This window comes from Strigops habroptila, chromosome 11 (assembly GCF_004027225.2).
Source record: "Strigops habroptila isolate Jane chromosome 11, bStrHab1.2.pri, whole genome shotgun sequence".
In the NCBI taxonomy this organism is placed as follows: domain Eukaryota; kingdom Metazoa; phylum Chordata; class Aves; order Psittaciformes; family Psittacidae; genus Strigops; species Strigops habroptila.
In genome coordinates this window covers 11806924-11823790 of record NC_046360.1, presented here as the reverse complement: position 1 = coordinate 11823790, position 16867 = coordinate 11806924, and the positions used below count along the sequence as shown (strand labels likewise).

General features: G+C 42.8%; 1 protein-coding gene across 2 annotated transcripts in view; it reads left to right on the top strand.

The window, feature by feature from the left end:
- CCDC60 (coiled-coil domain containing 60) overlaps positions 1-15987 on the top strand; it is a 71159-nt gene extending 55172 nt beyond the window's left edge. Inside the window, exons 13-16 of one of the 2 annotated variants that reach the window (XM_030501993.1) lie at positions 1615-1746; positions 4489-4678; positions 9937-10124; positions 15823-15987. In XM_030501993.1, coding sequence (XP_030357853.1) covers positions 1615-1746; positions 4489-4678; positions 9937-10083 — 469 coding nt within the window. In that variant the 3' untranslated portion in view covers positions 10084-10124; positions 15823-15987. Of the gene's footprint in view, positions 1-1614; positions 1747-4488; positions 4679-6099; positions 6618-9936; positions 10125-15822 lie in introns of those variants that run through there. The other variant, XM_030501995.1, reaches the window with a different exon arrangement.
- Positions 15988-16867: the final 880 nt, after the last annotated feature.

Below are 16867 nucleotides of genomic sequence, written 5' to 3'. Positions count from 1 at the left end.
AGCTGTTGTGACTGCATTATCAATCCAACATCCCACAGTATGGAAGGATAAGTCAGATGGAAACTTACTACTTGCAGCTATTTTGCCATTGCTATACAGCCACATAAGACTATTCTGTTTGGTCAGCTTTTGGACACCACTGCCATGGTGTCCTGGGTTCAGCTGTAGCAGTTGTTTTTCTCTTTCCTGGTAGCTGGTGCAGTGCTGTGTTTTAGACTTTAGCCTGGGAACAACGCTGATAACACACCGATGGTTTTAGTCGTTGCTCAGTAATGCTTGCTCTGATCAAAGACTTTTAGTCTCATGCTCTGCCAGTGAGGAGGGGCAGGGGGAGCCAGGAGGAAGCAGAGACAGGACACCTGACCCAAACTGGCCAAAGGGGTATTCCATCCCACAGCACGTCATGCCCAGTATAGAAACTGGGGGGAGTCACCCGGAAGGCCCAGATCGCTGCTCGGGTCGGGCTGGGTATCGGTCAGCGGGTGGTGAGCAATTGTATTGTGCATCACTTGTGTTTATTGTTTTCTTTTCCTTTTCCCCTTTCAGTTTTATATTCTCTCCGCTTGTTATTTCCCTTATCATTATTATTATTGGTGGTAGCAGTAGTGGTTTTGTATTGTACCTTAGCCACTGGACTGTTCTTATCTCAACCCGTGGGATTTACATGCTTTCGATTCTCCTCCCCATCCCTCTAGGAGTGGGGCGGAAAAAGGGGGATGTGAGCGAGTGACTGCGTGGTTCTGAGTTACCGGCTGGGCTTAAACCATGACACATGGGCAGGGACACCTACTGCTAGAGCAGGTTGCTCCAAGCCCCTGTGTCCAACCTGGCCTTGAACACTGCCAGGGATGGGGCAGCCACAGCTTCTCTGGGCACCCTGTGCCAGCGCCTCAGCACCCTCACAGGGAAGAGCTTCTGCCTCAGAGCTCATCTCAATCTCCCCTCTGGCAGGTTAAAGCCATTCCCCTTGGCCTGTCCCTACAGGCCCTTGTCCAAAGCCCCTCTCCAGGTTTCCTGGAGCCCCTTTAGGCACTGGAGCTGCTCTAAGGTCTGCCGGAGCCTTCTCTTCTCCAGGCTGAACCAGCCCAGCTCTCAGCCTGTCTCCAGAGCAGAGCTGCTTCAGCCCTTGGAGCATCTCTGTGGCTTCCTCTAGACGCAACCAAGCAGGTCCACGTTCCTTTTGTGTTGGGGACCCCAGAGCCACTCCACTCTGTTCCACCTCTCTTCTGTTGTATTTTGAATAGTATTTTACCTTAAATCACTGTACAGTATTCAGTTTGGTTTTAAGTAGTGGATACCTGTAGAAAGTGGAGGTTGAATTTCAGTTTAAATGTTTTGATTCTGAAGTTTGTTTCTTACCTACAGCCTAGAGCTGATATGAACCATAAACATTTGAACCATAAACATATGAACCATGGTAATATGTTTGTAGAAATACGAATGTATACAGAATACTGCAAAAGCCAAAATTGCTATTAGTGTCCACAGACTGAACATACAATGTGATCTTCACATTCATGGTTTTCTCCCTTCTTTGGTATCTTCCCAGTTAACTATGTAGAAGCATGGTAATATTTACAACACAGCTTTAACTTTGAAGAGGTATTTTTGTAGGAAGCAGGAAGAGCGATGTTACCGAAAATACGAGGCTATGAAACAATCAAAGAACTTCAGAAAAGAACTGGACAGAATAAGACAGCTGAGCATGAGAGTTGAGAGAGAACATGATGAAGATGAACTAAACTGGTAAGGAATCATAGAATCATAGAATGGTTTGGGTTGGAAGGGACCTAAAAGCTCATCCAGTTCCAACCCCCTGCCACGGGCAGGGACACCTTCCACTAGAGCAGGTTGCTCCAAGCCCCGTCCTACCTGGCCTTGAACACTGCCAGGGATGGAGCAACCCTCGTTCAGATGAGATGGTCAGAGTTACAGTACAGCCTTTAGTACAGAAGAGCTTTTTTCTTTTCTCTTTTTTCCTCCCTAAAGCAAAGTATCACTAGAAACTATTGAATCTGTTGCTGGAAATGCAGACTCTTCAAACTGGTAGCAGCAAAAATACAGGAGCAGATCCTGGCCTGCTCAGCAAATAGGTTAATTGGAAATGGTAAGAAAGGGGAGAACAAAGAGTTCTTCTCCAGTGATATTGGGCAAAAGGCACTCAGTGCTTGCATTCACACACCATCCCCAGTGCAGCTTTATAGGAGACTTCCTCCACCAGGAAGTGTGTAAAATGCACTGTACCCCAAAGATGAGTGATACTGTATAAATGTTAGATTCACAGCTTCTTACTGAACTGAACATTCACAGTACTAAAGCTGATGGCAAAGGAGACTGACTCTAGCTGTCCATCCATGATAGAAAGCAAAACATTTCCCTGCCAGCGTTTGAACTCTGCATGGATAATACTGCAACATTTACAAGGACAAGCAATCACCTAAATGCTTCCCAGTTACAACAGTTCTGCAGATTACTAGGGTGCTAGGTTTGAAATTACTAGTGGTTTATGTTTGAAAGAATATTAGTTGTATCCAGTGATCAGCTGCCGGATCACACATTAGAAATAGCCTACCTGAATACCTCAGCGAACTCCCAGCATGTTCTTTACTGCCCTGTCCATGAGAACTCCTTGGACATGGGATTACAGAATACACAAACTGCACAGAATGTCTGTTTTCAGCCTGCCCTCTTTTGATCTCATAGGCTAGTAAGCTTTCTGCCCTTCATCATTTGAGATAATGAAAAAAAGTCCATTTCTCATCTCGGGTCCAAAATGCAGGTGGCCCAGGACATGTCAAGCACACATCAGTCATGCGTTAATGAATAAACCTAGTCTTGGCCTATCTAGCAGAATGCTGGTTTTAATTGTCAAATATCTATGCTCCAGCTGTCCCCCAGATTTAAGATCTGGCATGTAAATAAGTCTTGAAACTGGAGTGGATGTGGTTTTGCTTTTATACTTATAGTGCCACTGGAAGCCTCAATTTGGACAAAACTCCATGAGCATAAAGGAGACTATAGTAATATGGCTTTTTACTGTTCTACCTATGCAAGAAGAGTACTGTGTGATATTCCTTCGCACGGAAATCGTGAGGAGGCTGTCTTGCTTTGACTGCCAGCATAGTTACTCGAGGACAGCTTTCCACGCCAGGCCTGTTCTGCAACGTGCGGTCCATGAGGGGTATGGAGCGTGAGATCTCTAAAAAGGCTGGTCAACCCCCTTGTGGAGACACAAAGTCGTGCCAGAGAAACTGCTTTCACCACACCACTTGCTTCATTTACAACAGGGCTGTTCTTTCTTTTCCACACTCTTGCAAACACTGCCTTGCCAAGAAAATAGGAACACTTCACTAGTTTATGCTGTCGGTCTAGTTGTCTCTCTCACGAAGTGAGAAAACCCCAAAATAATACAAAATATGAACAGTGTGATATGAACAGTGTGATATGAGAGTGCACTGAGCATGGCTTCCTTTCTCAAAGTATCTTAGTGCATGGATGGGTCATAAAAGGCCTGTGTGTGACATAGTTATGGTAGCCTGGGTAATCCAGGTAGTGACAATAAGAAGTTGGCTCTACAGCTACCAGCAGCATACTACTGAGTGTAGAGCTGGCCCTACTGAAGATGAGAACCTGCGTTTCCTTTCTTTACTGGTTTAAGGAAGAAATTCCTCACCCCTCTCCTGCTGTCCCAGTGACATGTATCCTAAACTGGAGGGATGCAGCACTTCCTTCTGATGTGCTGCCAACTCCTCAGCCCTTTCCAGTGAAAACTACAGCACGCCCCAGCCATGCACATTCTAGAAAGATTTGAAACATTAATCTCCAGGACTGTCAAAGCAGCATTGCAGAATTTACACAGAACATTAAAAGAAAAAGCAGTGTTTTCACAAGAGTTTTATTTTTGTTGTAATGCGTAGTTTTCCTTCTGAATCTTTATATTCAGAGTGAAATGGTAAAGACTGCATGTTACATCAGTGAGATTTATGTCAGCACACAGAGAAAGGAGAATGATGATAGCACAGGGAAAAGGGATAGTAAAGAAAATCAGAAAGTGTGTCAGATCAGGCACTGACTGCACTGGAAAACCCCTAGAGACTAAACAAAATAAATAGAGAAAAGATGAGAGGGCAAATGGAAACATTTGTTAGGATTTTATTATTTCCTTTCATACCCAAGTTTGTCATCCAAAATTTAAATGGACAATGAGAAAGCATCTGTTTCGGTGCCCTGCAAAGGGAATTGGCGTAGAAATCCAATAAAGTAAAGCTCTTTCACATTATTCACATTAAAGGTCCCATCCAACCCAGACCATTCAATGATTCACTCTGAATTACACTGTGTATTGCATTCCCCAAAGAGCCATTTTTCCTGTGGAAGTTATGGAGGTGGTGAAGTGGCAGTAACGCAAGCTAAAACCCAGAGTTCCTAATCAGATATGCAGTTGTTCCCATGGCTTCTCTTTTATTGCTGTTCTTCTTTCTGCTAAAGGGCTCCTCTATTGCTTGCCAGACTCCCAGAGTCTGTGAAGAATGACCATTATATCCAGAAAATCTTAAAGAAACTGGAAAAATACGGCAAGAATCGTGACTTGAAAATTGATCCAGACGCCTTTCTTAAGGTTCTGGATGAGCTTCGTGTGTGGGAGCTGTGTTCTCCAGAAATTGCTGCAGCTGCGGAGGTGAGATGAGTCCAGTTCTTGCCTCTCTGTGTGAGGGGGGTGGGGACAGCAGGTACCTATGGGTGAAATTCATGCAGTAGAAAGTTACCAGATGAAATCATTTAGGATCTTACTAAATGAAGATGCTACTATTCACCTCTTACAAGGCACTTTGAACTGCTCAGAAGAAAGATGTTACGACAAGATTGGATTATTAATCAGTATCATTATGTCATTGTTGCTTTATTCACCACTGCAGTAAAACTGACATCTGCCATAAATTGTTAGGGCACTTGGCAAGAAACATTAACTTGTTGTGCTCTGAAAGGCCTGTCATTCCCAGTAGTTACATCCATGAGCTATTCAAGTAATATGTCAGTGATCCAGGCACTCTGCAGATCTTTGTTTTGCTTCAGAAACATTAAAAAGAAAATAAATCTGCTTCTCAAGATCTCAAGTTGGGCTCAATTCTTGTAGCTCTAGAAGCAAATGGTAGAAGAGGAAGGATACAAGAAAGGGAAGAGAACACATTTAGAACGTTTATCATACGTAGTCTAACGAGGTAACTCACAAAAAATGGCAATGATGCCACCTTGTGTTTTTTCTTCTCATCACAGTTATTTCCCCTCATCTACAGGACCAACAGAAATCTCTAAGAGGCAGGAGATTATTGTGCATCTTATATATATTGTGTGTTCTCATGCCATACGAAGGCAAAGGTATTTTGCCTTTGATCACACTGTCTGTATTTTCCTGGTGTTTTGTAAAAATAACTATTTTGTCTTGTGCACTAATTTGCACAACCAGAGAGGCAGCCTTGCCTTAATATTCAATATGCAGGTCTCTATTGCTAGCTGGTTTTAGATCTATTTCTTTGCTGTTTCCATTCTCTTCCTTTTGCATTTTGATCCCTAATGTTAGTGTAATAGTAAGAGAGAAAACCACATGAGCCTAGCTGAATCTCCTGTCTGTCTATTTATAAATCTTTTGAAAATAGCCACAGAGGAAGGAGGGCCTTGGTGCTCCTTCTGACTGGAATAGATAAAGGAAACTCTCACATTTTAGGAGCAAGAGCAGCATCACTGAATGTGGCCTGGCTGCTACTGACGGGGATTCCAGATGAAGTTCTCATTTAACTTCAAGTTGCTTTAACGTATGTACTGCAGTGGTATGTAGAACACAGCTGCAAGTTTAAAACAAAAGACTTGGAAAGATTCAGGATATAAATTCCAATGAAGATTGTAGAGTTTTCCTTTTATTTCATTTTAGAGTATATCCATGTCTCCAGAAAGCTACACTAAAAATATTTGGTGATACAAAGAGTTCCGTTTGCAGAAGCCATTACATTTATTCTGTTGTTACAATGGTCACATTTTCCCACATATTATCTCTCTCTTACATGTAAGTCAAAAGCTTAGGAAAAAACCCTTTTTCTGTTTCAGTTTGTACGTGAGAGTATCGTGCGGATGCCAGAAGCAGATTTCAGCAAGTGGTTTCAGACAAAAGTAGCCCCCCATAGTGCTAGAATTCCTTCACCTTCTAATTCCTCGGCGGATTAGAAGTCGTCCACCTTCTAATCAAACAGCCAGATGAGATGGTTTTCCAGCTACAACTGTCTTCAACCAGAAAACTACTGCTTATTGAGATCTGCCTCGAGGAAGACCAGGGAAGGGGAGGTAACTTTAGGAAGTCCCACTGACCACTCTTGCACAACTGAAATTTGTCTCTCTACAGTGCTCTCTTGGCTGTAGTCAGGTAGAGAAAATAAAAGCTAAATACTGTTACTCCTTCCTGTATGATGTCTTGGACACACCATCAAATTTCAATCTCATCTAACCATGCAGGATGAAGACTTGAGTTTCTAATCACAGGCCAGGCCATTTCTTCAGATATTCCTCCAGCATCTACTCAGTTGGAATATACTGATTTCCACATCTAAACAGCATTGTCTCTGTTTTCATTTTATCACTCCTTTATAAAAAATATCCCAAGCACAGGGTAGTTGCAAGCTTTAAGACAATTCTTTGTTTGCACTCTTTTATGCAATTCAGATGTTTTATTTTTGCATGGAGTTTATTCTGTAGTTATTCTGTGATTGTGGATTAATTCTTGCATTATTAAATCCAGTATTTCAAAACGAACCATCTTTAGATGCATTTCCCAGGTTTTCACCAGAAGATATGTTCTCCCCTGATTACCTTAGCATATGTTTGCCATTACTCTGGTGGGTAAGACATCAGAATGACACCCCTGAACTCACAGACAGTGATAAATACATGACCTACATGAACCTGTCTGGGCTTAGCCATGTATTTTTCATGGTGGGTCCAATTGGTGGGTGATGGAATCAGTGACCCAGAGATCCTCTAAGCTGATGATCTTAATGAGCTGCTTACCTGCCTGTCAAGCTTCCAGAGGACCCATGGGGAGAAATGCTGTTGATCCTTCAGTGCAACAATGCCAGCTTACAGTCTAGGTGAGTACAGTGACCACTCGTATATCATGTTATTGATTAAAGGCCTTATTTTGTCCCCTCCTCCTTACCAAGAAAGAGATGTTTTTCAAGTAAAAGAGCCAAGAACACAGATTCCTTTGACTTACAGCCATCAGAGAAAAGTAAGATCTTAAAGTTTTGTTGTGCTTCCACTTTTCTCATTCTCTATGTGGTGTTGATAAGCTAGCATTTGTACAGGTAGTGAAGCCATATTTTTCCCTGTCTGTGCTTTTCTTTCCCTCCATCTCAATATCCAGTGGCAAACTTCCCTCCAAAGCTCTGTAGGCCTGATCTTGTGCCCTGTGAAATCAGTGACAGTGCTTCTGGCAGATGAGCAGGATGAGCTCTTATTCTGATCTGTGAGACCTCAACTCCGCTGTTCACTGTATTCTGCCATTTCTTTTAACTTCCTTGCAGGCCTCCATGCACTTTGAGAAACCCCAATTCTGCTTTCTTTTGGGATCATTTCACCATGATCTGAGTCAACTTTCATTGACAGTAGTCTTGTGTTACCCTGTGGCAAACAAACAGAAATCTTAATTTAGCACCTTGGGAGCTCCTGGTTGAACTGTGGTTACACAAGGTAAAACCTTCATCTTGGTCCTTCCTCACTATATAGAACTGCAGATAATAAGGTTGTGAGTTTTCCTTACCTTAAAAAATGGAAACAAAGGTGCTTGTCCTCAGCTGGAGTACTTGAACCATGCTGCCAAAATCAAAACTTCACACCAGCCGAGCACAGGACCTAATTTGTCTGCCTGCATGCAAGATGAGATGATTGTGCCAAATGCAATTAGCTAATGTCTGAGCAGCTCTTTGAGCTCCCCAAGCAGGATGCCCATGCTGAATGTTAGGAGTCTCTAATGTTTTTTGTGGGATTATGAAATATCTATGTTTTCATTTGGCAGTGACTCTCCTGTCTCTCCTATTGCCACCAGGTAACAAAAAAGACTCTTCCTCTAAAAAGAAAAGAGATCATCTTTTCTCCTCCTCCAGCACCATCTTAATGAAAAATTTTCTGCTTTTACTCTGAGGTGGAGAAGAGCTGCTCTGGAGCAAAATAGCAGCTTCTCTTTTCCTGCTTCCCAACAAACTTACAGTGCCCTCAGGCAAGATTCTCAACCTTACTCAAGTGATTGTCTGCCAGTTTAAAGGGCTGAAACCATACAAAGAGGTTAGAGGTCCATACCCCGATAAAAGGGGCTTTTAAAACTTTGGGATTATTTCCCTGCAGATATCCTGGATTTTTCCAAATACTTCTGTGAACAATCTCACAATTTCCAACTCACTGCTTCAGTAGACCCTTGTAGGTAGGTGCAAAGTAACCCATTGGAGATGGATGCACCAAGAGTCCAAGCAATTTGCTAAAGGTCAGCAGAGCATGTGGGAGACCTGCTTGGATTACTGTTCTGTCTGTTCATCCTTCCTCCCCTTCTGTTCTGGTCCTTTATAATTTCAGGTAATGGGCCAGTCATTCACAATTTCCATTAGCCAACACAAACCATGCAAGCTTGGGTTCACCACTTGCTTCATGCACTGGAGAGATGTGGGTGGGATTCAGGCACTGAACTCACATTGAATCTTGATCCCGTTTCCTGCTGCCTGATGTATTCCCGGTGTCATCCAAACCCCGCCCTCCTCAGGTTATGCCTCTGTGGAACTGAAATAAGAACATTTTCCTGGGTGTCACTAGTAGCAGAGCAGAAAGTTGTTGTTGCAGGAGAATTGCTTGGGTATTAGGCTGACAAGCATTACAGGAAATCTCATCAATTAAAATAGTGAGTATTGCCTCTTTGACCATTCACCCTCTCCTTCTGTTTCACAATGGTTCTGAAATTGTCATCCTTACTCTCTTTTCATAGGAAAGATTTCACCATGGTAGAAGAGAAGCCAACCATCCTATTCTATCATCACCAACAATACTCCCACTGTGGTTTACATTAGACATAAAAAGGAGCATCTTATAAATAGGGATTATAAAATCAACAACTCTGTCTTGCAGATAGGCTGTTAGATTGTAAATAAATGTCACAGTCATTGTGGGAGGATTGAGAAATCAGGGTACATCGTTCTAATCGGAATTTCAGCTTTATGTATCACCACTCCGTTCTGCTGTCTCGTATATTAATGGCACCATGCCAGCATGTTAGAGATGCAGCTATATTTAGCCTCACACAATAACAGCAGCAATTATTTTTGCTAAGTTTCAATAAATATCACTGTTGTAGCACTGCAGAAAATAAAATAAAAACTCAGGTCAACAAACCCCAGGATATTTGGGACTAGATGTAGCTCCTCCTATTAGGGTCAGTGGAAAGGTTCTTATTTACCATGTTGAGTATTAATTACTGTCAAATCAGAATAGGTTGTTGTGACAAGTGTGGTGGCTGATGTTGTAACCAGCAGCTCTAGCTTTTATTCAAGGCACTGAGTGTTTGTAGGCTTACTTTTTGCAATGTAGCAAGCCTACACAAAGCAAATTAAAATATCCTTTCCCAGTTGGAAAGCTGACCAACCACCAAAAGAAAGTGGTTGAAGAGTTAAAAAAGATGGGACAAAAAGAATACAACTGGGAAGAATTCTCAGATGCCCAAACCTTAATTCCCTCTCTCTGGTGAGATTTCTTCTCATGTCAAAGATGGGATGTAGATGCATTTTGGTCTCCCTTACACTTATGTTTTATGACAAAATTTGAGAGGGAGGGAAAAGTCGAGAATGTTTGGTAACAGTCCAACATACCAGTGTCACTGTAGCATGTTTGAAGTTGTATTTATCTATTCATCAGGGTAACAGGAAGCAGAAGGGATGTTCATTCAGGAGCCCTTTCAACAGAGAGAAGCAAGGAATACTCTTTTGCTGCTATGCTCAAAAGAAGGACAGGGACATGGCAGTATTCATCCCATTGAACCAGCCACTGAGTCCCATGTTTTGAGGATGCCACCACAGCTGACTGTGACTCTCTTCCTCTTCATGGTAAGTGGCTATTTCCACCCTAACGTGCTGTCTTAAGGAATAAAAGGCAGATCCTACGTTATTCTGCAGTCAAGAAGGGAAATAAAGGGTGTATTTCACTGGAAATGAAAGAACTTGCTCTTGCACAGAGCAGAGCAACCTAAAAGCTAACTCTTTCTCCAAAGGAGCTGGCACACTATAGCTACACAAATCTCCTGCTGGCTTTAGACTGATCACTGCATCAGCACCACACAATGACATCATTTTCAGTGGTGTCAGTCCTGATTAACAATGTCAGTTTTCAAGATTCTGATTTCCCATTGTTGAACTAGACTGCTGCAGCGCACTTCACAGGGGCAAGATTAGACCCTAAAGGAGTGAAAGGTTGAAAGAGAAAGCCTTGTCTCTTTATTGACATGGCTTTCCTTCTTTATTCCTGGCAAACGGCTGTCTCTTTTCTATGTGATTCATACAGCTTTTTTTTTAGGGTGGCTATATTTCAGTACATTACACTATAAATTACACCCAACTATATATGATAGATTTAGTCATTGTGCTATAAATTGGAGTGTATTTTTAAAGGAACCCATCAAGGTTGACAGCTGGAGCATCTAATTTCTTTTTAGTACCAGATTACTATAAGAGTCATCAAAACATTGTCTTGCACACATAGTTTATTAGAACATTTTTGAGAATATTCTAATGAATACTTGCCTTTAAGAGGCTGTTTCCTACCTATGGTTCTTTAAACCATGTTTACAAAGTATGGCAGATTGCAGCTATGGGAAATACATATTGTCTATAATGAAAACTTCACACAAAAAGTGTGGAGGGAAGATTACAATGTCCAACTGTTCCCATTTGTTATAGGAGAAAAGGAAGAACTGTAACCCATATAATCTAAGTGACTGAGATAAAAATGACAAAAAAGCAAGCTTTGACTCTTGGAGGAAAAAACAGACTTGATGACTGCAGGCTTGTAAAACGAATCTAGGACATAAGCAAGGACTGAATATTGTTCAACTCTTTTAAAAGCCCTCTCCAAATTCCACAAGAGAATGACCAGGTTTTCTCATGCATGAAGTGTAAAAAGAAAACACCGGAAATACTAAACAAAATAGTATAGAAACTGTGCAGAGATGAGCAATGGGCAATCAGACTCCTCAGTCATAAGCAAGGAACATTAGCTAGGTAGTCTTTCTCTACAGCTACAGCCCCCTCTGTAGCTAAAGGGGACAAGAAACCCCTCCACAGAAATCCAGGCTCACCTATGCCCACACAAGTCAGGGTAGGTACTCTGGATTCTCATCAGTTCTCTCACTGTTAGCTACAGAGGGTCCTAAGAGAAATCACCTGGCTAAAGGTGCATGGCTAAAGCTCAGTTCTCTGAGTAGCCCTCCAGGGAGCATTATTTCTGTGATAGGATTGCATCTGGATTTTTGACAGCCGTGGAGCATAACATGGTTCTGTCCCAAAATAGAGTATGTGTGCATATTCATCAGTCTGACGTGCTGGTGTCTACCCAATCAGTAGATTTATCTGTCCTGCAACTTGGCTTGACATCACGGGACAAAAGTGAACACTGACTTTATTCATTTGAACAGCTTTTTTTGGAATGGTGATAAATGTAATGTATAAATTGGGAATGAGAATCATGTCCTCTTACATCTACATCCAGGCTATTTCCTGGTGGGCTGCATATCCCAGAAACAGTGTCTCAGCTGCTTTTTCCCATTAAATGATCTCCTGATGTAATCGTTAAATGAGTTCTGGGTCATGTTCACCAGTGCACTCTGGGCCACTGCAATTACATTGAAATAGAGCTGGAGAGGCATTGATCAGTCAGATCCAAATTTGATGACTGCTCTAAATACTGTATTTGAGAATTCTTAATGAAAGAAGAGTACATGTGTATATGTGTGAGAGGAGAAAAGTTTCCTATGGGATTCTATACAATGGAAAAGTGCTAGGTGTATTATTTATAGAACAATTAGTATTCAGCTTATCCTACAGTTCAGGTCCAAGTCTAGATCCAAACTGTCCATAATGGGTGAATTTAGCCTTTTGATTCAAGCCTTCCTCTGCTTGTAAGTAGCAGAACTGACCTAATCCAGCCACAGAGCAATATGTATAACCGTGCCTGTGTGTTGCTCTTGTCTGTATTGTGAGAAGCTGGAACTGATCCAGAGAAATCTATGAAGAGATTCTAGACTGACTGTGGGGTGAGTGAGAACTAATTACATTCATTCTCTGCATCAAATGTCTTAACAGAATATGAAACAAGCTTAAATAATCCTGAAACACTTTCATAAGCACTTGAATTTGTGAAAACAAACCTGCAATTTTCAGTTAGTTGCTAGTACAGATCAGTTTGCAATTTCTTTGTTAATTCAAACGCCACTCAAGCTGGCAAAATTGTTCAAATTCCTACACTAACAGGTCTGTTAGATGTTTTCAGGAAGTCCTGGAAAATAAATAGCACTGCCATTTCAGTGCTACTAAAAGACTGCTACAACAGACTGTCTTGACAGTCACAAGGAGTAAAACTTCCAAGAACATGAACTCGTTTGCAGGGAAATGGAACACTGAGACAAAACAAGGACTCCTCACAGCACAGCACAGGTCTCCCACAGCACTGAGCAGATTAGTTTCCCTCTGCTTCCCTGTAGAAGAATACTTCTGTCCAAGCTGAAATACTTGGGTTTGGAATATGGGAGACCTCCATCCGATCTCGTGTGGCTCATCTCCAGGTGACCCACCTTTTGGGGGCAGGGGAGAGTCAGAGCATTGAGCTACTTAAGAGAAGTACTAGCCCTGCTGTGCACATACAGCCTTAATCCCCATGGGCTTCCTTGTTCCCTTTGTAAAACGTGTGGGTTTACTATCATGAGATACTGTGATGAAGTAGATGAAGAATTTTAAATTACTGTGCAATGGATACAGCATGAGAATTTTAGATATCACATTACTTAATTTCCAGTTTATAGTTTTCCTTTGGGATTACAAGGCAGCCTGGTTTACTGTTCTCTCAAAGAAGGATAAAGTATGGCTAAGTGCTGGAAGATGCTTGGGTGGGTTTTTCTTCAGGTAAGTAGAACTCAGTCTGGAGCCTTACGTGGCCATGGACTGTTCCTGTGACCTCCTTTCCTAGAAAGTGGTGTTTAAGGCTGGGTGGGGAAAGGTTTCTGCGGACATCCTGCCTGCTGTATTTGGAAAGGCCTGAGTCCATGATCTAGCCAGAGAACAACAGCTCTGTGGAAAGTATAGAAGTGTTGCTCACAGGCCTCCTTTATGATTTCTACAGTCCTTTTCTCTGTTTAATAACCCAGAAGGGTTGGAAACAGAGGCAATGTTGTGTCAGTTGTGTGACCATACTGAGAAATAACAGATAGTTTGGTTTAGAAAGACACTGTTTGCATTACCACCAGGTTTCCATTCCTCTGCTGGGCATACTGCACTCTCTTAAAAATTTCAGTTACTTTCTTTTTTCCTAAGAGTAGTTGGGAAAGAGCAATGTGCTCATTTTTGCCATAGGACAGCAGAGATCATGGTCTGAAATTAGATTTGTTTGAACATCACCAGCTCTGCTGCATCGGGATTGACTGTGCTAATCAAACACAGTCCCATGTTAAGGCCAGTTTGTTCCAGCAAGAGCTGTGATCCAGAAATGCCTTCCTCATCTCACATGGAGCTGGGGAAGCCCAGCCCAGCTGACCAGACCCTCAGGCCAGTGCAAGGCCCCGACAGCATCTTCTGGTGTGACTCTGCACTTGAGAAGAGTTCATAGTGCTCAGGATTTCCAGCAACTCTGCTCTCTTAGTGCTGTGGAGAACCAATGAGGAAGCTCCTCATATCATGTCTTGACATACGTGTTAGTCCCAAACAACCTCGGAATGTTAAACTACCATTTTGATTTTTATGTGAACTTTGACTTGTGTGTGCAGCCACTGGAGCTTCCCTCCAGGACCACTGCAAGCCATGAACATGCCTTTGAGGAGAGTCTTACCAGCTAGCAGTACAGCAAAGCATACTGGAGAGACCATATTCTACCTTACAACAAATCCTACTGTCAAGCTATAGCATCCTCTGAAATCAGGGAAAGAAGACCTTTAAAAAATATCTTGAAACTGTCGTGTCTTTAGCCCATCTGCTTTGCCCATCACGATAAGCAATTTGTCCAGCATCTTGCCTTACTCATATCACTGGGGAAATCGCTGCTCTGTGCAGAGTGATCAGTTTCTTTTTCAAGACTCAGCTTGAAGTGCAAGGCTGTAAGCAAGAATATTGGGTACTCTGACTCATTTTCTTGGAGGGCTATTTTTATGAGTGTTCCTGGAACTACATCTTAAAACTCTCAGTTAATGTTCTTAAATCATTTTCACAGCTTTTCTGCTGAGCCATCTCAGCACAGTGGTTACCTCTGAGGTGAGAACCTTTCCCAGGTTCCCAGGAATATAACTACCCCCCATCAATGCCATCTGTGAAACCAAACTACTGGCTGAATACCTCCTTTTCCTTTCCCTCAGTAAGTGGCTAGAAGTCAGTGCCATTTAAAATTGAATCTCTTATCCTAACAGGATATACTTCTTGGATTTTAACCGATCTACATAAAACAAACCACTAGATTCAGCTACAATAACTGCCTTATGACACAACTCTTTGTCTCAAGAACCTCTTAATGAACTCTCATTATAACAAATTGTCCCTGAATAATATCCTCTGTAGCTCCACACATCTCGCCACTTCCTGTCTCCTGCTTTCTTTACAATCCATTAGCATCCTTTAGCAGCCTCATTTGAACTTTACCGTTTCTAGAAATGCGCAATTCTACTATTAGGTCTGTGCTGTGTCTTTGAGAGACCTGGGAAGGGATTCACATGGTCTGATTTAACAGATTCCTCCTACAGTTCATGGTCCTCTAACAAAGAAGTAGTGCAGGTTGTTGGCCTGATGTGACTGGTAACTCCACCAGCCTCTGAATCACCCTCTTGGAGGTCCCCAAAAGGCACTTAAACTTAAATGTCTGACGTTAGACGGGGAGAATCTACATCCTTTACTCATACCCCAGTTTCAGGTCTCCCTGGCTAATCTCTGCACACAATTTAGTCTCCTCTATAGAGCTGATGTGCAGCAGCTTTTTGTTGTTAATGTTCAACATTAACGGCTCAAACTGCCCTAAGTGAGCTGGATGTTCTCATTCACATGCCTGATAATATGTTATTTACCAGTGTTTCAACTGCAAGCAGGCAAACTCACACTCATGAAGGCACTACAATGTTTCCCTGAAAGTACTCGCATGGATTAAAGGCTTGAGTGGCCCTGGAAGGTCCTGATCCCTTGCGGAAGATACGTCCGTGGTCTCCATCCCACTGAAATCAATTCTCAAAGTAATTGCGTGTTGTGATGTGAACTGTGTTTTCTGAGCTTGTCTGATAACTATGCTTAAAGTCCCCTGAGCACAAACGTATCAGAGATTTTACAGCTACAAAGAGCTTGTGCCTGAACACTAATGGATACATTGGCAAGCACGATGTAACTTGGTATTTCTTACTCTTTCCGAAAGACATAGACTATGTTCTTTTGACATTTTGATAGCTCAGCAGGTTCTCATTCTATGTTATATTCCAGGCATGCAGTTGAGAGATTAATTCATGTAAGTAAAAATATTGCACCTGCCTTTCTTATGTCTTTACTGTGTTGACTGCATTGTGTCTCGTAGGATGACATCCAGAAACTGGAAACCATGGCTCCATTCAAGTCATTTGCAAAACTCCCAGTGACAAAAGGAGCTCATTCATAAAGCTCATACCACACATTACTGTTTTCTGTAACTTCAGTTAATGAAATGCTCTCAGGAGGAGCTAGGCAGTGCAAAATCTCAACTCCATCCTTCATCTGATCTCTCTCCCTTTTGCTGAAGCTTCATTCAGGAATAAAGTTCTTTTTTCCAATATCATATGGCAGAAACAGAGCCCATTCCTTTCTAGGTGCAGGCTGTCATACTTTTCCTCACCACCTTCAAAACCATGATGGAAGCAGATCTTTATTTACTTGTTTTTGTGGGGTTGGGGTTCGTTGGGGTTTTTTCCATAGATTTGGGTTGGGAAATAATACAGATTCATTTGCTTCCTCCTCCTCCTGCAGCCCCCAAAGTGGATTTCACCTTAGAGGTGTTCAGTGAGGACTGAATCACTTGGTAAAATTGGCAAAAATAGCCATCAAACTGCTTTCAGTGGGTCATTTTCTGCGAATCTTCAATGTTTTCGCTAAGTTTAGCAAGTCACTGCGATTAGGAGGTGACAAATTCAACCCAGCTCAAAGGAAAAGCCTTTTGCTGATGGTGCCCGCTGGCATTAGAAACGAGGGTCTAAGAACACAGCAAACTTCTCCCCGGGGGTAATACAAACTCCGTTAAAGTCGTTTAACTGCAAACGGTTAACAAGTTTTGGGAAAGACCGGAACAGCCGAGGGCCATGTGGCTCCGGACCCGCCGTGCCAGCGGCGGCGACGGCTCCCAGCGCCGGGCAGGGGCGGCCGGAGGACGGTGCTGCAAACCCTCGACGGCTTCTGTTGGGTTATTTCCCCGATAGCTCCGGTGAATTTGCTCCCGGGTTGGAAGGTTCCGCCTAAGAGGGGCCGTGTCCCCGTCCGCCCCCCGCCGCCCTGCGGCGCTGCCGGGCGCGGCTCCTTGGCTCGGCGCCGCGGGTCCCGCCTGCCCAGTGCGCGGCGCTGGGCTTTCCCGGCCGCCCGCCGCACCGCACCGC